The sequence below is a fragment of the Nyctereutes procyonoides genome, unplaced genomic scaffold, assembly GCF_905146905.1.
Source record: "Nyctereutes procyonoides isolate TBG_1078 unplaced genomic scaffold, NYPRO_anot_genome, whole genome shotgun sequence".
Taxonomy (NCBI): domain Eukaryota; kingdom Metazoa; phylum Chordata; class Mammalia; order Carnivora; family Canidae; genus Nyctereutes; species Nyctereutes procyonoides.
This window is the reverse complement of record NW_026575035.1, coordinates 9062290-9087663: the sequence shown is the minus strand read 5'-3', so window position 1 is coordinate 9087663 and position 25374 is coordinate 9062290. Positions and strand designations below refer to the sequence as shown.

The window sequence follows — 25374 nt, the reverse complement described above, 5'->3', positions numbered from 1 at the left end:
AACGGAATATACAAGATCATTTAATAACAGTAAAGCATTTTTCATAATGCATTTAATATTTATGAAATACATACTAATCAGAATTTAATTATTTATCTAAATCTGGCCATAAGGAGTTTATAGCATATTATATATCATTATCCATCATCACGCTACCGTGTTTCAAGATAATAGCATATAATTATCTGGCTTGATCTGTGGAAGTCATATTATATCTAATAATCTAAAATTGAGTCAAGTGCCATTATAGAAATATCCATATAAAATATCTCAGAAATGGAAAATGGGTTCTGAAATCCCACTGGAAAGGCCATCCAACCAAAGGCTGCACAAAAACACAAAAAAAAGTTTTAATGCAACAACCAATATGCCCAGATGCAGTGAAACCAATGGGTAGAGAAACAATGTTATATTTGGTGCTGCACGTGTCTGGACTTTTAAAAAAAATAGACAGCTTTTCCCTCTCCAAACTAACTGTATTTTCCCGTTTCATTTCCACACTTCTCTCTATTCTAACACTATGCTTAGTCTCTGACAGCTGGTTAGCCCTCTTAGGAACTATTTCTGCCGCATAAGCTTTCAATCTGAGAGAAGAGAAAGAATAAAAAATAACTTTCAAGGGCATTATTTCTCAAACTCTCTGAGATACAAGATCAGTCCCCACTCCTACCCCCAAACCTTCTAGAACAATTTATCAAAATACAGTAATAATGAATTACCAAAGAAGGAGATGAAAAAAGAAAGAGTGTAAGTCCCATTTCTTAATACCATTATTTGATTTAACCAACATGAGATTTACTCTTGACCTACTGTAAGAGTTTCTAAACACTTTACTTGAAATTTCTGTACTTTGCTCATTGTGGATGGGTAGCCAACAGGCTGCCGATGGGCTTGGGCCCAGGTACCACACACACTGTGGTAGCTCTCCTCTCCAGAGGGTGCTTCCTGTTTCCTTCTGACCTTTAGGTCCCAAGGATCTTCTCCTCAAGGGGACCTGAATGCCCATCAGAGAATGGAACCTACCATGGTGCCCCATTTATTTCTCTCATAGCTCTTTGAAGCCTCTGTCCTTCACAAATGAAAGCTCTACATGCAAACAGACCTTGTTTGTCTTATAATCTGCTTCATTACTAGGGCCTAGGACTCTTAAATTCATTAATAAACTCTCTTCATCACTTTTCCTTTTTATTCTTTTACTCAACTGATATTCAGCACATGCAGAAACATAATTCTTTCCTAGGGCAGCTTTTAAAGTTCTGGAGTCAGGCAAACAGTAACACCCCTCTAATACATACTATCTGTTGTAAGACAACTTTTATTTTATAGCTACCAAATATATCAAAACTTTATAGTTCAGGTTTTGTTGTTGTTTTTCAGAGAGAGAGAGAATGAGAACGCATGGGGGGGAGTTGGGGTAGGGGCAAAGGGAGGGGGGAGAGAGAATCTTTTTTTTTTTTTTTTTTTTTTTTTTGGAGAGAGAATCTTAAGCAGGTCCACACCAGGCACAGGGCCCCATATGGGGGCTTGACCTTGCCACCTGAGATCATGACCCTCAGCTAAAATCAAGAGTTGGACACTTAACCAACCAAGCCACCCAGCCACTGAATTACAGATGCCCCTGTAATTCAGATATTTGTATACCAAAGCAAAACCAAATATGAAAAAATTAATGGATCTGCTTCCATAAAATTTTAAGTTTACTGAACAGAAAAAAAAAGCACTTAAAAGTGATAAACTAGAAATTTATATATAAAATATTACAAGTTTAAGAACATTAATAAAAAATAAGACAAAGATGAATATTGACATAAAAAAGGATTTATCTTCTCAATTAAAAACTGAATATAAAAACAAAATCTTGTATCTATGAAAATGAGTTTTTAAAATGATATTATTCGGTATGTACATGCTAATATGTAGCCCTTCCTTGTGTAAGTGTATAACAAATCCTTAAAAGAGTCTAAGACAGTTTAGCAATTCACACTTATTCATTCAAAGGAAATAATTAAGAATGCAAATAAAATATCTATGGTATTGCCCTAGATGTTGAATAAAAGGGACATTAGTTAAATAAGATATACCTATGAAACTATGCAGTCATTAAAGGATGCTGTAGAATAGGATTTATTGATGTGAAAAGATGTTTATAGTATATTTACAGTATACTGTTACGGAAAATAACAAGTTGCAATACTATATTATACAATATGGTCCTATACTGCATATCTAGAAGAATATTTATCAAAGTAATAAATATGAGATATTTAATTATTTTTGATTCTCTTTATTTTCTAATTATTCTGTAATAAACAATTATTTTAATGTAGCGAGGAATAAGAAAAGACATAAAAGATAAAAATACAAAAAAATGCTTTCGGTCAAAAAGTAGTGATAAGGGATTTAATTCAACTGTTGGCCCTAGTAAGGCGTCAAATGTGGCTAAACTGATTTGTAGTAAAAACAAGATATTAGGAGAATATTTAAATGATGAGGACCACTTTCAGGTATTTTACAGTCACATTTGCATAATAATCATCTGACAATTACACTTCTGCCTGTGTATTCCTGAAAACAGTATTGACAACGTTCAACTTTCAGCAGTTGCTCCATCTGACTTGCATTTACATTATGTTTTGTCTACAGATTCAAAATTAGAGTCCAGGAACCAGTTCTTAGAAGCAATATCTCGAAGCTGCACTGAATGGTTGTCAATTTGATCTCTTGACCATTGGCAGGTCATATAGTTTACGCATAGCACACACTCTACTTGTAGAGTTATGATAATGACAATGAAGACATAATCTTTTTAAAAAGGTTGGCTGGCAACACCAAGTGGCAGTGGCTAGCATGTATCACTGTACAGTCTCTCACAGCATTAACTGTCATTCCTTTTCTAATTGATAGAGGCAAGCCAGAAAACTTCAACTTCATAGAGAATTTTAGAGCTTTCTGCAAAATTTTTCAGAGATGATTTAGAGTAACCTCTTAATCTCATAAATATGGAAGTTTAGGCCCAGAGAATAAATAAGTGAAGAGCCAAACCAGAACCAGGTATCTTGCCTCTCAGCCTAGTCTACTTTCCACCCTCGACTACTACTTACACCGAACACTGGGTTCTGCTTTAAAAAGTAACTATTGGACCCCCAGATCATTGAAAAAAAGCAACATCAATGTTTATACAGACCTTGCATCTGGTAGCTGTATGGTGCCTGTCCAGGTTGAGGGGTACCAAAGCTTGTGCCATAGCTGAGAAATCCCGTCTGTCCAGGTGACTGAGACTGCGACAATCCGCCTTCAGTCTTGATGCCTGCCCACAATGCACCTAAATCAGTTAGTGATAGCTTATCTATCTGTTCATCTCAGAAGCTGGTCAATATACAAAAACACTCCCACAACTGTTGGGTCACAAGTGCTTCCCAGTATTATCCCAAGAATCAAAGGTAAACAAGCTTGGAGTAGAATATCCTCAATTAGAGCTTCAATTAAAAACAAACAAACAAACAGGAATATTATAGTCTTGAGTGACTATTCACATTGTCCTTTCCCGTTTTTCTGATTTACATTTTCTACAAACTTTAACTTCTAGGATATCATTTCTATATTTAGTTTTGTTTTATAAGAGGTTAAAAGACCATCTCCTTCATAGTCCAGAAATAGTCATTAATTACACTTTAGATTATTCTCAAAGTTGTTGATTATTGTCAAAATCAAAATTCTGTTTTCTAAAAAGAGATGAATTAGAGTCTCTAGCGTCACAGCATTTTTTCCCCTCTGTTTTTTCCTTATTCTTCCTGCCCAAAGCTGATGTTAACACACAATTCATTTTGAAGTCAGAGGAAGCATTATTGGACATGGAAGTAAGCAACTGAGGGGAAAACCTCCTCCCAAATACCCAGATCCCACCAGAATGTAAGCACAAAGAAAGGAGAATATTAAAGAACTGAATCTGGTTGGGCAGCATAGTCATCTATAAACAAGTGAAGCTGACCAGTAGTTCCCTTTTGTCCCTTATAGTTTCAAGTATTTATTCCAACTTTATCGTTTTAAGTGTAGCCTAAAGAACACTTTACATCATCATCATGATATAAAAATAAGGTGTTTGTGGCCCATTAAGACTTTCCAAAGCACCAGGTTGACAGCTGAATTTCAGGACTTGGGTTTGGCAGTATTGTGTGGGGTTCAGCAGTGGATTATAATTAAAGACAGTCATGAAAGTTCACAACAGTCCTTAATTTCCACAGAAGGAAGGGAGAAAAATGTCTGCCAAGTGAATTCACATGTTTGAATAATTTTACTTTGCACTTCAGATAAATAATATCTCTGGGATCTAGAATACACAGTAGGCGCGCTGTTTATTTCCATTTTAGGGGAATTTCATCAGTAGAATGAAGTTAGGTAACTTGCCTAAGGCAGTGGAAGAATCTGACTCTTGGCCGAGAGAGGCTACGATAATTCCTGGAGTATCTCTAAATAACCTCGTAATGACCTTAACAGTTAAGTCTTAACATAACCTTAACATTAAAAAAAAAAAAAAAATGTGATTTCTCCCTGTACAGGCAATCCCAAACCAATAAATAACCCATACTTATAAATGGTCCCTGTAAAACCACCTGCCTAGGCAGGTGGTTTCTTGGCTCTAGAAACTCCTTTTCTTTCCTGTTTCCTCATCACTAACAGGGACTTCCCCCCTCTCTATTTGAGACTCTATTATCCAGTCTTCACTTGTACCACCTCTGGTTTGGGCCTGGAGGTTCAATCTCTGTGATAAGAGCAGATAAGGAAAAGTAAGCAGAGGCAGAAAACCTCATCTACACCTACTTAGAGAACTTCCACCCAACTAGTCAGCAAACTCATGGGTCAGCTCCATGCAGATCCAGAGAAATGCAGTTCTTTTTCCCCCACTGATACTATTGTTCACACGAAAAAATTTGCCTATCTTTTCTCACTGGTCTAAGCAAAAAGTCAGGGAGCATAAATCTCTGAAGAGGGTCCTCTTAGATCTATTAGACCTTGACTCTCAGTCATAAAAAAAACAAAACAAAACCCTAAACTATGTGTTTTTCCTTCATAAGCAAGCAGAGGGGAGCAGGCAGTCATTTTTCAATGCACTGGCCTAAGAAAAACAGAATGCCTATTCCAAAGCACTAGGGGCATCTCTCTGTACTCAAGGCCCAGAAAGAGAAGAAAGAAAGAGATTGGGAAAATACTAAAGTATCAGAATCATTCCCAGGAAATTTATAAGCACAGACGGCCCTGGGGTCAAACCCCTTGACCTGGAGCCATGCTCTTACAGTCTCTCCTGTCCTATCACATTAAAATACCCATCCTCACTCTACTAGTTATTTGAGGTCTGAATCTCGGAACCTATGCTCATCTTACTCTCCCAGAACAATTATTGCAGACAACAGGGACATCCACTAATGGTTCAGAACTGGAACAGTCCTAGACCACAGGCAAGAAAGAGGCAAAGGAACCTACCATGACTCGATGGGGAGAAGAAAGAACAAGAGAGGAGTCTCATGAGTGGCAGCCAAGGCAGTGACATGAAAGGCACCTTCCCGTGGCAGCACTGGTAGGTCTAAAGTACTTTAAGTACGGTACTTTAGTAAAGACACTTTTACACTTCAAATACTCAGCTTACAAATAACATTTTGAGAATATAAATTGGGGACTGCCTCAACACATGTTATAAAGTTGAAGGTATGCAATTCAAATCAGAGATCCTTTTTCCCTCTTTTAGAACAAGAATTGTTTAAAAGCACATTGAGGATAAAATTGATCTGTATTTAATATTTCCAAAAATCTTGAGTAAAAGTTATGGAAATGAAAGATAATTCCAGGAAGTCCATTTTATGGCTGTTTCTAAAATCTGACTTTAAAATGCCTAGTTAATAAATAAACAAACAAGCTTTAAATAAAAATAAATTTTAAAAAATGCCTACTTAGATAATATTCAGTTCTGGATAGTTTTGAAATGAAACTCTAAAGGATAAAATCATATAATTCACATATATTTCCTAAAAAATTTTATATAGTTGATTTGGTTTGGGGTAGAGATAGAGAATAAAAAGGAATAAAGTAATTTACCTTCTAATTATTGATGTTTAAGTGCTTATTTCTTTCAATATACTGCTATAAACACAGAATTACTTAATTTACTAGTCCTTTCCTTTACACTTCCATGTACTTTTTCTGGATCACTCGATTTTTTTCAAGGACATGCTAGTAATTCATATTTTTTTCTATTCAAAGTGCAATTTGCTTAAAATTACAACTTCAATTGAAGAAAAGAGGTCTTGAAATTCTAAGATTTCTTAAACTTGGGGGTCTTGCCAGATTTATTTTTAACTTACAGGTATTGATCCCTTAACAATTGAGTTAACTCACGCCTAGATCAAGATAATCTCCAGCTAGGAAGGAACAAATAGGGATGTGAGCTTTTAAACATTTCCTGCTTTGCCTCTTTAAAGCACAGCCCAAGCTGTAATATATAGATCACTTTTCCTAAGGGCTGATACTGCTGAAATTTGAAAGCACTACCACCCTCAAGTTCACAGCAAGGGCTTGTTGAATTCTGTTTGTACTCCCCTAATCATAGGTAGACATCTGATAAATAGGAAATGAATCTTTACCCCAAAAGACTTCATTCACTGGAGTTTTATCGCAAATATGCAACCCAAATACTTTGGATTCCAGAACCAAGTGCTTGAGTGGCAACTTAAAAGTTGAGCTATAAATGGGAAAAAATAAAAATGAGAGCAAGAGGGCATATGAACTGTGCCATCTATATGCCACCGCTGACCTTAAGATAAATAGCCACCACTTCTTACAAGATTCATTCAAAACAGGCGTATGAAGAATTTAGACCCAAAAAGTGGGAATGCTCTCTAAAAAAGTGGCCCAAGATGATGTTCGTTAGGTACCAGTCCTCTGAAACATGCGCGCACACATACAGGGATGCCCGTCCAATCCCACTACAGAGGGAAGAGGATTACTCACCATATGAGGAAATTCCATACGGCTGTCCCGGCTGTGGGTACGTGGCATACGCTGTAGCTTGTTGCATTCCTGTGGTAAACTGTGTTTGCCCATATGCAGCCATAGTTTGTGAGGAAGGGGTAGGGAGAATATGTGGGTATGGTCTGCTATTTGTCAGAAATGACAGAAAATAGAAAGCCCATGCATTAGATGGAAACATGCAAGGTAACGGATGAACAACCACATCACAAATTGCAGCTAAAGACTGTCTCTTAAAGTATGACTTTCAAATAGAATATACAAAATACTGAAATACTTCAGTAGATCTTCTAGGTGACCCTCAAAATACTTCCATGTAAACACACTGAAGTCTCTATGAAAGGCACTTTAGTTTAAATTAAGACATTACACGTGGGCACAAAACATGACTTGAAGTAAGGTAAAAAGACTACTCTAAAAAGTCATTTATTAAGAGAAAATACATCTTACTTGGAAGGATAAATCTGTGGTGGGGAGAACTGGTGAGTTGGTCTTGGGCTGAAGCTACTGCTCCCAATGGCTGGAAAAAAAATAATGCACGATAATCACAGCAAAATACAAAATATGTGTAAAGCGTTGATCTGTTTTGAACTATAGGTAGACCACATGAAATTGCAGACATTCGCCCTTTTTGGACTGAAAAAAAAATGCTTTACCTCAGAGAAAGTTAAAATATATTGAACAATCTATGGGAACTCATGAAGGGGTTCAAATTGTAAATTAACTGTTAGAGAGAGATGCCCTCATCTGCGATACCCGCCAGCTGCAGTCCTGGTGACTGGAAGGATCTGGTCAAAGGGGAGGGAGGAGGGTAAATCTGCAGGGCTGGGCAGGACCCAAAAGGTCACCTGGCCTATTATGTGTGCTCGGGAACACACACACCTGAGACTGGATTACAGAGCAACACAGTCTAATCTGCTCTCAGGTGAGTACAAATAGGGCCAATCCTCATTTGTCTGCATTGATTTAGCAACATTTTTTTTTTTTTAAGTAAAAATGCATTCCTATAGCTCACTTAAATTTCTCAGGTTGCAAGCTAAGCCTGTTTTTTCTTGTGCTGAAGCGATGTTCCTGTGCCTTTCAATTCAACATGCTCAACTTTGGTTATTCAAGTAAAAAAAGGTGTTTTTTTTTGTTTTTGTTTTGTTTTGTTTTTTGTTTAACGATGTTATTTAAGCATTCAAGCAGAATTTCATTTCTTTTTAATCACATATACTTCATTCAATAGGTCTCAGAAAATGCACTAAACTCTATCATTCTTTTACACTCATTCTGAACTAAAGCAAACAACCATTTTTGTTAACATAAGGCATTAAAATGGTAGTTCTCAGATTTATTATAAATAGGGGCTATTTTATGTGCATATACATTACACACATTTGCATTTATAGATTTATATATACATACAGCTATACATGTTTCTATATATTACATATAAATATATATAAAACACACATAAAAAGATAGTACACACACACACACACACACACACACACACACACACACATTTTCCTCCATCAGGTTCTTCCTATCCTCCATCTAGCTAAAAATGCATATTCTTTAGGTACAATTACAAGATGAAATATGTTTATTTTCTTCTTCCACTAATAATCATGGTCTTCAGAGGCTCTATGACTAACTATACTGTATATTAAAATCCTTATATATGGTTCCATGCACTCAAAGTTTTATACATTTTTCATGATGTCACATCAGTACCTTTATACTTCTCAAATTTAATTTTCCATTTGTGTTTGGGAGAAGAGAGGTAGAGTTGGACCAGAACCTCAATCTATGAGTAATCCTTTCCTCGTAAAACACACAGGCCTAACCCAGTGACAGCAGAATAGATCTAGATTAGGACTACTCTTGCATGCAAGCTGCCAGACTTCCACCATGTGGCTCTCAGTTTGGCAGAGCTGGGGGCTACATTAAAGCCATGGCAGGCCAGCTCAGCTGGTGTCCCCCCATCTGCAGGCATATGTTGAGTCACTGCTCTGTACCAGGCATTGAGTTAGATGCCGTAGATGCAAACATGCAAAGACAAATTCTGCTTGTCACATGTGGGGAGGCCGACACACAAATAGCCATGAGAGGATTAGTTTAAATATTGCAATTTATAAAAGGGAGGGATTAGAGAGCAAAGACTACCACTTGCCCAGGTCACCCATAACTACAACCTTTCCTACTTCCCTTTTCTAAGCCTGAGAAGAGACCAAGGGCAAAGTAGATTTATCCAGCAGAGTAACTGGGAAGAATGATACCTTCCCTGGACAATCACAGTTAAAAACAAGTTTTAAAAAAATAAAACCAGAACAAAAACCCAATACAACCTCATGATATGAAGCCACAGAAATCCCTTTTATTCTTTTCCAGCTCTATCACTGGGCTTTTCAAATTGTGGGTTGGGACCCATGAAAACATCATAAACTCAACCTCACAGGTTACACCCAGCAATTTTTTTTTTTTTTAACAAACAGAATAACAGAATAGTACACAGCAGGGCTATTACCACATGGTAAGGTAAGTTGTGTGAAGCTTGAAGATTATTTGCATAGTATAAGTGTGTACACATAAAGCGATCTGGGAGGTTGCAGAGTGTGGTAATGCAGCACAGGTTTTGAAATCAGAATTTCAGCTCAGACTGAAGTTCCAACTCCTCTATTGGCTTGGTCAAGTTACCCGGTCCCTCTAGGCCTTGCTATGTTCCCCTGTATGATGGCAATGATACTACTTACACCTCCCAGGATTGTCTGAGGACTAAATGGGAGCATTGGCCAACAGTGCAATGTGTAGTAAGTGTTAATTAGCTCAGATCTCCAGATTCCCACTATCTTTGCCCCCCACCCCCTGCCCATTTGCCCTTCCTTCTGTACTTTTACTTCTACTCAATGGACAGCATCACCAACTGTCCAGCAAAATACTTAAAAGCAGGATTCTTTGTTCCCATTTGACATATGGGGCATAGAAAGTAACACATCCAAACAAACCAATGGGAAAGCTACTGTTTGAACCCACATCTGTCCGACTCTTTCCACCAAAGTATCCTATCTCCTGACCTCCTACACAAAAACTAAAAACCTCAAAATCATCTCCTTCTCCTCCATTTCATGAGTCTCAAGTCACCTGTCTCAAACCCAGATATTGCTTGTCAAGGTGTCCTACGTACTCCATCCCTGCTCCCCTACCCTGGCTCAGGCTCTAATTAACCTCAGCCAGGTCTGCTGCCCTCCACCCATCACCCTCAACACACTACTGCTACTACGGTGATCTTTCTTAAATAGAAACTTCATGCCTATTCTCCAACTTATGTCTCTCGACTGTGCTCACATTATTCCTAGGAAAAACTCCAAATTTCTTGGCAGAGTACCCAAAGAGATGTAAGCATCCACCCTCCCCTGGGTTTACTAATCTGTAGCCTCCTTAGACTTGAGGAACACCCATACGTGCCCACTGGCTCTTCATACCAGACCCTCTGCCTAGGGAGGCCTCCTTATACTTTCTTTCCCCACCTTGTAAACACTTCCTCCTCTGTTGGGACTAAAATATCATTTTCTCTTTAGGATGTCTTCCTTCTCTGTACTTTCTTGGGAGTGTTGTGAGCATTGGCAATGTAGTGCTTAAACACATTGCATTTACTTAGCATGTATAGGGTATAGATGTTTCCTCTGCTAACCATGAGCTTTTGGGGCCCAAGACCTCTTGTTCTCCTTTCTTTCCAGGCAACTGACTGGGCCTGGCATGTGGTAAGTAATCAATAAACAATATTAATTACAATGTGAGGGCAGCCCGGGTGGCTCAGTGGTTTAGCGCCACTGCCTTTAGCCCAGGGCCTGATCCTGGAGTCTCGGGATCGAGTCTCACCATCAGGCTTCCTGCATGGAGCCAGCTTCTCCCTCTGCCTTTCTCTGTGTGTGTGTCTCTCATGAATAAATATATAAAATCTTTTTTTAATATGTTTTTTAAAATTTTTATTTATTTATGATAGTCACAGAGAGAGAGAGAGAGAGAGAGAGAGAGAGAGAGAGAGAGAGAGAGAGAGAGAGAGGCGCAGAGACACAGGCCGAGGGAGAAGCAGTCTCCATGCACCGGAAGCCCGACGTGGGATTCGATACCAGGCCTCCAGGATCGCGCCCTGGGCCAAAGGCAGGCGCTAAACCGCTGCGCCACCCAGGGATCCCCAAATAAATAAAATCTTTAAAAAAAATTACAATGTGAGATTTAGGTTGTAAGCAAAGTAGATTTTTTTTTTTTTCAAACTCATGGTATGAAGGATGGTTACATTATTCTAAGCCACATGTAAACATACATAATAAACCTGATTCAGGTCTTTGGCAATATAATTGGGAATGAAGAGTATTCTTTATAAAATACATGTGACTAAGAACCCACGATGCTGCCCTAAGTATCTTGCTACTAATTACTTATGTGCCTCTAAGATGATTAAGTATTTAATGCTATGTAATAAGCATTATATAATAATGCTTAAAATAAGCTATATAATAAGCATGTATCTTTTGGGATTTCCCTAAATCCAAACCCCTACAATTTTTTTTGTGGCCTAAAGTCAAAAATCTTGCATCTCATACCTGAAGTCCTTCTCCTCTTAATTCCTTAAAACACCTTTATCTTTTTTGAGCAATAATTTAGGAATTCAGATTAATTTTAATTTCATGACACAAGAATACCCTAAAGCAAAAAGAATGCTCACAGACTTCATCACTCATCAAGGTAAATAAAATGGTCATTTTACCATTAGGAAACTCCAAATTACATATACCAGAGCCTTGGGAACATATGGGCACCTGATACCTCACTGTTTTAGCACATTTGTTTCCTATTATTCCATTCTTTCTCATACTTCTAACATAGATATTAAAGCAGCTCCTCAATCTTGTTGTAGGGAGGGCAAGACCCAAGCTTGAGAATCTACTGAGAAGGTCAATAGAAGTCCCCAAACTAGTAGGTCCTCAGTTCACACTTCCTATCTCCTTAATCTCAATATCACTCCTCAGTTGAACAAATGAGTCGAAAGCCTCAAAGTTTTGACTCTTTTCTTTCCTTGTACTATTTTATTACAAATTTAGCCAGCTCTCCTTCCAGAATATGTCCTAGACCTGACATCTTCTCATTGCTCTCATTTTCCCCTCTGTTCCAATCGTCAATGTGGTGCCCACCAGAGGATGGCAGTCAGGACATCCCCGACCTTGCCCTCCTTCCTTCTCTCCTCCACTCTTTTCTCCTAAGGGAATCCTGGAACATTTAATCCTGCCTCAGTGGCTCTTCTGGGAAGTACGTGGGCTCACACAGTCCTTTCTCTTCTGAACCAGGGCAATACTGGTCTCCCTGTATCTATTTACCCTCTTCCCTACTCTTCTCCCATAAAGCATCCTCCATACAACAAATGGTGATCTCTTAAAAAAAAAAAAGTAAATCATGTCACAACTGCCCCAACCTCCAAGCCCCATTATCCTCTGGTTACATTTAAATGAACCCAAACTTAAAAACAAATAAATACATACAAACACTCAAACTTATTCTCTTACTTCACTAAGATCTCTGCTCATAGGCCCACCCCTCAGAGAGGTGTATCCTCTAATAGAGGCCCCCATTCACTCTTCACTATATTATTTGACCTGCTTTCATTAATTTTGTAGCCTCTTTACTTACACTACCACTTACCTCTTTATCATCTGTCTCTCCTATAGAATGAAGCTCTGTGAGGGCAAGGACCTCATCTACTTCGTCACTGCTATATTCCCACTGCCTAGAACATTGTCTCACATATAGTAGGTGCTCTAGATGTAATTGTTGAATGAATGAGTCAGCCCCAGAAAGTTACATCTTTTTATGAACAATTAAAATATAGAAATCATACTTGTCATATGTGATATTTTTTTCTCTTCCAGAAGCATTCCTGTTCCTAATTCCAATTTTCAAATACCAGACATCAACATTGTATGATCAGTATTATCAACTGGCACTTCATGTAACAAATTAATAACAAATTTAGGCCTTGTGCAAATGAAAGAAACAGAATGCAAAGACATTTCTGCACTCCTTAAAAACATTATTTTCAACCACAATTGTTAACATTTAGATCATTAAAATATCACTTTTCATTGGTACACTGTAAATGGGCAGAACATGATTACATCCTAAAAACATAATAAACAACCTTGCAATTTTCAATCCAGCAACATGCCTTTGAAAATCTGCTGCTTTCCTCCAGTCTCTCCACACCAGGTGATTTTCTTGAACAAGAGGAAGCCTCACTGCTTCCTTAATGTTTTAAGACGCTCAGATTCCTTGAAGGACAGAGGTGGAGAAAGCTACTACCAATTTCAGAATAGTTCCATTTCCTCTTTATTCTCGCTAATTCCTCAAGACACCCAGAATGGTTGGGATGTGAATTTTAAGCCATGATGGAGAAGGAAGCAGTAGTGATCACAGAGGTGAAGACCATTTTAGAGTTGATTAGAGATAGCTTTTCTCTTTCCCTTAGGAGCCCTAAGTTCTATTCACAGCTACTCCAGCATGCCATGGTTCTTGCATCTTTACTTAAGACGGAAAGAAAGAAGGAAAAAAAGGAATTAAGAGAAACGCTTTGTGTTGTCTATACCTAGAGATCTGATTCCCCAGCCCCCTCTATCCCTCTCCACTGTGAAACATGTGTTTCCATCAATCTATGGAAAACAAGATCCCCTATAGCTTCAGTCTCCTCACCAAACCATCCTTCCACCTTCTGCTAAGCCTTCTCTAAGGTTTATGACAATCCTTGAACACATTCATGAAGGACCCTAAACCCTGCCTTGAATTTATCATAACCTTTAGTATTTGACCATGTCCCCTAGCAAGTTCCAATGTGATTTGGGGTTATGAATCCAACACTTCTCTCCTTCTGTCTAGACCTCAATTCTGGCCTACCTCAACCATCAAGCTCAGGACCACAGTGTGGACCTTTCTTTCCCCCCATTCCACAGTCTTGTGCCACAACAGCATCAATCAATACATTTGTTTACTTAACAAATATTTACTGACCAGCATCGATATGCTCAATACCCATGATGGCCACCAGGGCTTTAAGTGTGAACAAGCCAAACAAAAATCTCTTTTCTCACAGCACTATCATTTAGCAGAAGACAATGAGAAGTAATTTAAAAAGTAGTGATGAAAGCTGAGAAAGGGAAGTATGGAAGACTAGCTACAGAAGCATGTGGTAGAGGCCACTGAGTTTTGAGATTAAGGAAGGAGCATCCTCTCCTGCCAGAATTTTCTTTCCTTTATTTCCATCTTGTCTGTACTGTAACCTTATAGATGCAGGACCCCTGACATCCTTATCTTCTCTCAATTTGTTATCCCTTACTTTCACTTTTTTTAAGGTATTTATCCCAGGAGGATACATGAATAATTATTTTAAACTCTTTTCTTACTGATAGCCTCAAGTCTCTTACTTCCATATTCTTTCATGCCTTACCTAGAAAATCCTTAACCCTGGATCAAGATAAACATCTTTTGATCTGGGCAGCAAAACCCTTGTAGAGAAAAATTGCTCTATGATAAAGGCTCCATATTCATAGTTCTACCTTTATTTGGACTCTGGCTTTATTGCCAACCTTCCTTTATGTTCTAAGTAGTCTCAGGCTTCCCAAGTCCTTGTGGCATCTACTTCAATCTTCTCCATCTCTTCCAGTTCATAAGCCTATCAACTATGCTCATTTGGAGTTGCTTCAGAGGAAATGAAAGAAGCCATGGTTTATTCAAGCATTCATCCATCCATCTAACAAATATCTAAGTGCTGAACATGCACCAGATACTTTTTCAGGTATTGAGAATACAAATTAACAAAACAAGACAAATCTCTGCCATCAAAGCTCATATTTTGGTGGGGATGAAACAATAAACCTATACACAAGTAAATGATACAGTTAGCAAAAGGCTGTGTTATGGGGGGAGGGTATTTAGCATTAGAGAGACTGGAAGCCTACAGTGAGACTCTTGCAACACTGCGTAGGGTGCTTGGGGTGGGGGGATACCTCACAGAGAAGGTGAGATGACAGCAGACTGGAAGGTGGTGAAGGGGTCAGGCAAGTATACAGAGAGGTGCAGAAGGATTGACAGTGCAAAGGTCCTGATTGGGAGCCTGTCTGGAATGTTGAGGGAATAGTGGAAAGCAGGCAATAGGCCTGATGACGCTCGTAGCCATTGCAAGGGCTCAGCATTAACTCAGACACATTGGAGCTACTGGAGGGTTTGAGCAGAGGAAGCAGGTAGGAATTCCCTTAGCCTATTAACTCCTCCCCTACTTCATACTCAACCGCATTAATTCCCCTTCCATTGTTCCTGATGTTTGGGGGGGGGGGGAGTTATTCCTTTTCAAAGGGAATCCACTTCTGTTTTGGATTTAAGCCACTGCTGTCCCAGCAGGGCCCTCTCTGCAGCAATTTTCCCCATTTTGCCTATACCTTTAACCCCCTACCTCTATAAAGTTTGTGTCAGCAGCAAAAAACACTCTGATCTAAATGCCACCCTCAACCCTATCTCCCACTTTCTAACGGACTATTTTCTCCTTTTATTGCTTATGTACTTGAACGACATTTTTCTCCTCCCTGTCTCCACTTCCTCCCCTTATTGGTTAAATCATCCACTTACTCACTAAATTTTAGGAGCACATATATCTGCTAGGACCTGTGTTGGAGAAATGGGGCAAGTTGGCATTAGGGGAAGTAAAGTACCACTCACTGAAACTGCTGTAGGCTAAATCCACTGAGGTTTCTCATTTATATTTTATATTGGCATAACTTCACACTACAGAATAGTTGCAAAAATAGAAAATCTTCTTCTCCAAGAAAATCTTGACCACAATTCCCTAAATGTAACATCTTATTATACTAGCTTTATCCTCTATTCTTTCTCCCCTGCATATGTGTGCATGTATACGCATATAGCTCATGCTTCTTAGAGCTGCAGATATGATATCCCTTTATTCGGTGTATATTTCTTAAGAACAAGGAATTCCTTTACCACAGGTTTTCAATATCAGGAAAAATAGCAAAGCAATACTATTATCTGTAGATACTTATAAAAACGTATCTCATTTCAGTATGTGACTTTAAACTTGCATTTTAAAATTACTACTTTCTGAAAGTACGCATGTTACACAAATATACTGCAGAATATTTTTGAAAAAAAAAAACCCGAATGAATATAATTCAAATTATTTTCCATCATCTGGAGAAAGCCGCCATTAATTTTTATACACATATACAAAGACACAGATACATACATATAAATGTTTAAAAACACAGATTATACTGAGCATATGACCTTTTGTAACCTGCTTTTCACTTAATATATTTAACATCTGCTCATGCCATTAAGTTTTTTTCCAAACTATCTTTAATAGCTACATACAAATCTGTCATGTAGACAGTGCTTCCTTGAAATTCTTCCTGCCTTCACTTTCAACTCAACTCTCTTCTTTTCCAGTTGAAAACCTGTGTTTTCATATCATCCTTGCCCATCACTCTATACTGGTCTCCCTCCCCTGCAGTCTGTCTTCAACTCTGTTATAGCCACTAGCTTTAACTCCCTGCACACTTCCAAAATTTCCAATCCGTATCATTCCTGAGCTTCAACATCTTCAAGTGGATAATACCTCCCATTCAACATGCCTTTCTCTCTCAATCATGCTATTCTTGCATTCCATCACCCTAACCTGTTTTTCTGCCTCATTTATCCCCTATATTCATTGGTTACTATGCCATGAATTCAACTTCGCAAATACATCTTAATCCACCATCTTTCCCTAACATCACCAGCACTTTATCTCAGGTCTTCAGTATTTTTGGTCCAAATTAACAAAAAGACCGTATCTGCTCTCTCTCCTTCAGTGCTCCAGCCCCTCTCCCCTCCTACTACTACAGTCAGGATTCTGTATGTGAATATGATCAAGAAACCCCCGTCCTAGGATGCCTCCCACTGTGCTCAGGATACAATGCAAACATTACATGGTACACAAATGCCTCTTTAGACTATCCTGACCTTGTCCAGGATGCCTATCACTGCTCACACTGTATACACCAGGAATGTTGAACCACTGGCAGTTCCAAATTCCATGCCTCTGTGTCTTGGTCTCCTCCCATGGAATGTTCCATCTGTCCAGCTCCCTCTCCCAGACCTATGTGTACTTTATTCCTATTTAGTATTTAAGGCTGATTGCAGGCATCTCCTCCAGGAAACCTTTCCTGACCACCCCATCCCAACCCAGTCCATGTTGGGTCCCTTCCTGGGTATTTTGGGATCCTTGACCTTCCCTCTGGAAATATCAAACTGTATGTAATGTGACAGTCTGGTCATTTATTCACCTTACCAACCCTCAAACCAGGGCCATCCTCATATACCTATGAATCCCTAAGAGCACCAAGCACATTTTCTGGCATAAGTCGAATTCTAGTAAGTGTTTTATAAAAGAACTCAAGGATGTAATAGCCTTTTATTATTTACTTATTCTTTCCATCTGGTATCATTAGTATAAAAGTTACGCATTTGTATTTTATGTTATATTTATGCATGATTCCCTTTGTGTTATGTATTAAATAAATGATCTTGAAAGCTACAGTATGTCAATCACAAACTTATATAAGTATAGCATGTCCATTTAAGAGGTTGGATAAACACAGCAGGTAATAAAAAAGAGTTAGAAAACTTAAGAATTGCATCTGATAAACATAATTCTTTTGTTGAAATAGTCCAAGCTGAGGAATATGGCAAATATATAATCACAATCTCATGGTTACTTTATTACAACAATGACTTTCTTATCAGTAATTTCATTAGCAAAGATATGAAACTTGGATATTTTGTTTGCTGGAGGCAGACTTTGTTAATGTGAAAGAGATTAAAACTAACTTAAGGACTTAAAATTGCTTTATAAAGTCTAACTTAGGTCTACAGTTGACATGACAGTTCCCTAGGAGGATGGTTTGGTAAGTCCGCTTAAAGAGTATGAGAAGCCAAATCCTGCCTACCCAAATTTGTTTACATTTTTTAAAGATTTTATTTATTTAATGAGAGACGCAGAGAAAGAGAGAGAGAGAGAGAGAGAGAGAGAGAGAGAGAGAGAGAGAGAGAGAGGCAGAGACACAGGCAGAGGGAAAAGCAGGTTCCATACAGGGAGCCGGATGTAGGACTCAATCCCAGGACTCCAGGATCACACCCTGGGCCGAAGACAGACGCTCAACCACTGAGCCACCCAGGGATCCCCCCTAAATTTGTTTAATTGGAAAAGAAATCACACAGATGAGAGAAATAGGGTAAGAGTCATTAACATAAGAAGACAATGACAATTTAGTAGAAAAAAAAGAAAAACAAAAACCTCTTGATTTAATCTCCTTTATAGGCTATCAAGATTTCTAGCAAACACTGGATAAAAACAACATAATTGCAGGTATAGGACTCTGAGTAAAGCTATATTACATTTATATAATACATACATACATGCGTATACTCACATACATATACACTTAGATATATACTTTCATATATAAATAAACTAAGAAAAACTGTTTTGTATTAATGTGAAAAGCTAATATTTATTCCTTACCTGAACCTGAGAAATTGTCTAAAGACCCGTCTGCTGTTGTTGAAACTATTTCACTGCTGCTCATTGGCTCTGTTTTAACTACAAAAATAAACAACATATATGATATATCCAATTAATAGTTATTTGTAAAGGCATGGTAAATAAGTTATAATATTTAAAATAGTTACAATAAAATCACTTTAAAGACTATTAGTATTTGAATATAATTCAGATATTTGTAATTTAAAAAAAACCACACATTAACTATTTCCTCCCTAGTTAACCTACTGTAACAAGCTATCCTTGAAACACTTTAGTAGTTAAATTCCTTATCTTACATATTAATTGAATTGCTTATTAACAAATAATTTATCTCTCAAAATTTTTATGATGAAGATGTAAGAGTATTTCCTTGGGTTTGTAGCTATTTAGCTAAACAGAACCAAAAGGGTAGAATAAAAAGACTTGGAATAGGAAATAATGCTGGTAGGTTTTCATTATGCTCAAGGACAGACTCAGGTACACACATGCACACATGGGTGCACACACACTCACACTCTTATTTATCTAACATGGCTGAAAAATAGAGTGCTCGATTTAATGGGTCTTTATTAACACTCAGCCATATCTGGCTGCCAATATGTCAATATCTGATGTACACTTAGTACCAAAACCACACTAAATATAAACGAAGCAGAAATTAAGTTTTTCATTCCCAAATAAAACCAATATCAGACAGTTTGTAGGAAACTTATGATCTTTAGTAAAGTCGTTTGTGGCTATACAATAAAAACATTTAGATTTATGCTGTAGGTTCACAAAAGGACCACTCTACTGACCTGATGATATAATTGAACCCTATTAAGCAAATATACTAGACCACCTCAGAACATTTGCCTTTTTTCCTAAGATTTAGTTGTTTTTTTTCTTTTTAATGAAGAGATAGCATTATTGCTTTCCTTAGAAATGGCAGATGAAGTGCCATCATTGGAATTTGTGGTCTTCTTTGTAGAAGTTATATATCCTCACTAATGGGTTTTTAGAAACAATGCAATAATATCTTGGAGGCTACTTAAAAATCACTAACATGTTTTCCAAAACAAAGGTCCTACAAAGAGAATATCTGGGGCAGCTTCTCTCAAAAGTAAATACATTCTGAAATGGGAAAGAATGATGGAGGAAATGCAGCTTTTCCTTCTTTCAAAATTGCCTCTTATAAACAACAGGCAAAGAACAAATTCCCTCTCCTTAACCTTTGAATCTTTTACTAATGCATAATAAGTAGTTTTCAAATAGACATTATAAATAGTTGCAGCAGATAGTCACTTCCAAAAAATTAATTATTTAGACTGCTTCTAAACAAAGTTGAAAAATAAAACCAGTGAGTCTAAAGGGAATCACTCCAACTGATTATTTTAATGTAGACCAAACAATAGTGTAACTGAAGTTTTCACTTTTCCACCAGTTGTTTGGGGTTAGCAGTCTCAGTTGATGCTAATAAATTCTGACATAAGCCTGTATTTCCCTTTTCTCTTTACACCTGCAGGTCTTGCTCTTCATAACCATTATTCTGCCATAGATTGTGGAAAGCATATCCTCCTCTGCTGGTTCACAGCTCCAAAGTATCCTACCTGTTGTCCACATCTTCTTTTTCCTTCCTGAAAGAACTCATACAATGCCCTGTACCTATAAAGCAATACCTCTATTTTACTCTGTACTGAACAGATTACCACAGGGATTTGAACTCATAATCAAATACAATATACTGATCAAAGATGAGAATCAGGCCCAAGGGGAATAGGTCATGTAAAGTACCTAGTATTGTCAGACTAGAAACATTATGATTAATCAGATATTAAACAGACATTAATCCTTTTAAACAATTCTCTAAGTTAGTCTCAGAGCACAACTCACAAACTCCCTAACTGGGGACAGTCTTCTTGTTTTACATGCAAAAATGAAAACCAAGGGATTAGGAAATTGCCCAAAGTCACAAGTGGCAGAAAATGGGAATTAATTTTGGATGTTTTCAATTTCAAGGCTTGAAGAAATGACAGTATTTGGCAATTCCCAATAATTAGCACTACTCTACAACAGAGCAAAGAAAATGAGGCACAGAGCCACACACTGTGGATATAGAGGGAACTAAAACTCCATCAGTCCAGATTCTCCTAGTGTTAACACTTCAGGCTAAGGCACTCACAGGAAGATCTCAAGTAGAAGTCCCTATCCACCTGCCTGAGAAAACGGTGAAGAAGAAAGTTTCCAGTGTACAAGATGTTAGCCCAGATTACTTTTAAGTCTTTGCCAAATCTAAGATCTATGATTCTGTATATTGGACTATAAAATTACTTGATGAAAGCTAGACTATGCCAAAAACCACTCCTACTCTGGTACCTCTAAGACTTAGCCTAGCTAATTCTCCATATTACTAACTTGACCGAATATAGCTTTCACTCTCAGGAGACACATTCAATTATACTTGAAATTCCATTAAAAATAGGAGGGAAAGGAAGAGGATACTTTTTCTTTTAGGTCCCAAGTACATTGCCTTTTGCCATTGTTCAAATATGCCCATCTATAAGGAATAAAGATTCTCTTTTCCTAATGAATCCAGTATTTTAAAAGGCTCACTATTGAAGAGGATGTACGTAAAGTAACTAGCAGGATATTCATGATTTTATCAGGTACTGGAATTGAATACTTTGATCAGCAGGGACCTGATGCTAAAGAGATTGGAGATTTATTGTGATTTAAAGTAGTTTGAGTGAAAGCCAAATGAGAGACCACTTCCAGTTGGAAGTGTCATTGCCATGCACAGACCCACCAGAAAGTTAGAAAGACTAATCTCCAGCCATCAAACTACCCATCCTCACTAGCACTATCACATTTATAAATATGCCATAGATGGTATAATAGAGCCTCTCCAAGGCTTTGAGTTTAAAACATCACATCCCCCCCACCCCCAAAAAAAAAATAAAATAAAAAAAATCACATCCCGAGTTTTTTGTTTTCCCCCAGTCTTTTCAGAAGCAAGCTCCATGCAGAGAACGCGATATGGGACTCGGTCCTGGTACTCCAGGATCATGCCCTGGGTCAAAGGCAGATGCTCAACCACTGAGCCACCCAGACGTCCCTCATCTGTTTTCTTTTAAATAACTATACAATTCTAGGGGCCCTAGGGTAGCTCAGTTAAGTGTCCAATTCTTGGTTTCAGCTCAGGTGATGATCCTGGGATCCTGGGATTGAGCCCCATGTCAGGCTCTGCACTCACTGAGGAGTCCTCTTGAGGATTCTCTCCCTCTGCCCCTCTACCCACTCATGTGCACCATCTCTCTAAAATAAATAAATAAATCTCAATAAATAAATGTACAACTCTTATCTCCATTGTACTTTTTCCTTCATTACAGGATTTTAGTCTATTAGAATACAGCAATTTGTATTCTTTTGCCCCCACTCAAGAGTCTCTTCACCACTCCAAGTATTCAATCTTCCATCCAATACTGTAAGGATCTCCTCATCTTTAGAAATATTCAGAAACTCTCCTTTACCTCTTTAATCTTCACAATCCTAACTCCTCTGCTCAGCCATGTATTCTAGACCTGCGCTATACAGGGCAACTTGCTACTCCTCAGGGATGCCTCAAACTCCCATCTATCAATGCCTTTGAGCCTTGGTTCTGGAGTCAACAAATCTAGTTATTCACTATAGGACTCTATAAAAGTTATTTGATCTCTGACCTTAATTATTTCACACACAAAACTTTTAAAATGATAGCTATATAAAAGAAGGCAGTAAGGATTTGTAAAAACTTATATAAAGTACCTTATATAAAGCAGAAACTGTTTATTTGTTTGTTTATTTATTTATTTATTTATTTATTTATTTATTTATTTATGAGAGACACGGAGAAAGAGAGAGGCAGAGACACAGGCAGAAGGAGAAGCAGGCTCCATGCAGGGAGCCCGATGTGGGACTCAATCCCAGGACTCCAGGATCATGCCCTGGGCAAAGGCAGGCAGATGCTGAGCCACCCAGGGATCCCCCAGAAACTGATTTATCATCATCATGAGTAGTAGTAGGATTCTGCTACACTGAATGCCTTTCTCCTGGGGAATAGTACCAGGGAACAAGATCAAATAAAGATTGTTAAAAGCACCAGCTTTGGAATTAGCAATTGAATTTAAATCTAGCTTTGCTATTAACAGTACAAATCTGGAAAAGTTACTCAATTTCTGTGTCTCAGTTTCCTCATCTGTTAAGTGGGGATAACATACTCATGCAAGGATAAAAAAAAGAGAAATGTTTAGAAATCATTGAGTACTGTCCAGTGGTTTATAAATCATTTAGCTATATCCAGAGGCCATACTTTTATAGTCACTTTATCATTATGGGTCTCTTTAATTAAGAGAAATCAAAGTCTTTCTTATGGAATAAAATCTATTATAACCTTCACATTAAAGTTAAACTTACCCTCTGAATGAAAAGTAAATTGAAAATATAAAGTCAAGCAACCTACCTAAGATCTAACATGAGGCCATTTTATTTAGGATGGCCAAAATCAAATCAAGGTAATTTGAATGTAATTTAAAAAGGCAAAACTAATTATGACTATATAAGAAAACGTATACAGTAGTCCCCCCTTATCGGTGGAGAATATGTTCCAAGACCCTCAGTGGATGCCTGAAACCATGTATAGTACCAAATCCTTCATATACTATGCTTTCTCCTATATGTACATACCTATGATAAAGTTTAACTTACAAATTACGCATAGTAAGATTAACAATAGAAAAATTATACTATAATAAAAGTTGAATATGGTCTCTCAAAATATTGTACTACACTCACCCTCCTTCTGATGATATGAGATGATAAATGCCTACAGGATGAGATGAAGTGAAGTAAAGGATGTAGGTACTGTGACTGACCTTCTGACGATATGTCAGAAGGATAATTGTCTACTTCTGGACCACAGTTGACTAGAACCATGGAAAGCAAAACTGCAGATAAGGCAGTCTTAATGTATTCCCATCACTACAATCTGAATATTCGCAATCTGAAAAAAAAAAACACGCTAGCAGGATGATGACGTATTTAGCCACTGTGATCAAGGATTCCAAGAGAAAATGTGGGCCTCTCTTTCCAGTACTGTTTAGGGGGAGTATACTAAAACTGGCCCAAGAAAAAGATAAGTCAGTATTCCTTCACCATAAATTTAAGTGGAGACATAGCTATCAGACCACTGGAACTTGGTGGCATTATGCTATCAAGATCATCTAATTAGCCCATTACATTATGACTCTGTGCTCATCAAGCAACTTCTGGTTATACTTTGAATGTTGCAGTCATATAAATAATCTCCAGAAAGATGATGGATTGATCAGGGAGACACATAGTAAACCCATTTGTTTTTGTTTTTACCATAAATTAAGATCAGTTAAAGTGAATGTATTATCAAAGGGCAGCTCTGCCTGCTGGACTAGGAGCCAGTCTTTGTGTTATGAAGAATCTGTCCAGGATTGCACAGTTAAGGCATCATCAGCACAGATGAGCAGCAGATCGTCCCCCAGCAGTATCTAAGCTAATTTATCATGTAACTTTTTTTTTCAAAATATAATAGCGTATCTTTGCTTGGCATACCCTTGGTCTTCCTTTCTATTTTGTTTCCTACTATAATGATCAAGAGTATCAAAACCCCAGTCTGCCATCCCTCTACTACTCTATGATCCCTTCATCTCTTATAGCTCAATGAGATTTACCTTCATTCCATTTTGGTTATTAAATGATTCAGCTGCACTATTGCCTAGAATTGCATGACCTCCAAGAAATGCCACCTTTTATTTTTTTTTCATTTGCTCACTTACCCTAGACTTGCTCATCAGAACATCATGTCTTTCCAACTGCACTGGCCCAGTCTGGAACCCAGAGATTCCACCTTAGAGTCCTGGGTCATCTTGTTTTTCCAAGCATCTTTATTTGCCAGGCTCTAATCCTACCACTGGCAAGCCCTTGCTGTTCACTCTTCAACTGCTGTTCTGGATGGCTGAGCATGAGAGAGGAGGCCACAATATGCATGTTGACCAAATTTGCTAAAATGTATGCTTTCCATATTCTTGTGAGTCATCCTGTTGCTTGACAATCTCCCTTTTCCACTTCTTGCACTTGAAACAGTTTCTACTGAGGCTTTTCCACTTCTCTCAAGTACCCAGTCCTCACCTCACTCCTCATTCTCTTCAGCACATGCCCTAACCAACTATTCTATAAAGAATGTTGAAGCTACATTAAATCTTTCAATGATCTTCTTGCAGTATCTCCCAGTTTCCTATTGGTTAATCTCAATGAAGGTTTCCTTTCTTTAGTAGGATTTAACCTTTTAAACCTTTATTCTTGGTGCCACTTCCATGCCTCCTTTGCAACAAAACTCAACGATCTGATCTCCCAGAATCTTCAGTAATTTCATCTCAAGAGGCTACCTCTCTTCTACTGACAAAGACAGACAAGTCTCAGATATCACCTTATGCCTGTCAAGATGGCTAAAATTAAAAAGACAAATAAGTATTGGCAAGGATGTGGAGCAAAGGGAACCCTCAGGCACTGTTACTAGGATTGTAAATTGGTGCACTCGCTGTGGAAAACAGTTTGGAAATTCCTTAAAAAGTTAAAAATAGAGGGCAGCCTGGGTGGCTCAGCAGTGCCGCCTTTAGCCCAGAGTGTGATCCTGGAGACCCGGGATCAAGTCCCACATCGGATTCCCAGCATGGGGCCTGCTT

General features: G+C 38.0%; 1 protein-coding gene across 4 annotated transcripts in view; it reads right to left on the bottom strand.

Annotated features, from left to right (window-relative positions):
- EYA1 (EYA transcriptional coactivator and phosphatase 1) overlaps positions 1 to 25374 on the bottom strand; it is a 169491-nt gene that overhangs the window by 121563 nt on the left and 22554 nt on the right. Inside the window, exons 4-7 of one of the 4 annotated variants that reach the window (XM_055318297.1) lie at positions 18623 to 18700; positions 7468 to 7537; positions 7000 to 7145; positions 3185 to 3322 (exon numbers count right to left, since the gene is read on the bottom strand). In XM_055318297.1, coding sequence (XP_055174272.1) covers positions 3185 to 3322; positions 7000 to 7145; positions 7468 to 7537; positions 18623 to 18700 — 432 coding nt within the window. The remainder of the gene's footprint in view (positions 1 to 3184; positions 3323 to 6999; positions 7146 to 7467; positions 7538 to 18622; positions 18701 to 25374) is intronic. The other 3 variants (XM_055318298.1, XM_055318299.1, XM_055318296.1) reach the window with 3 other exon arrangements.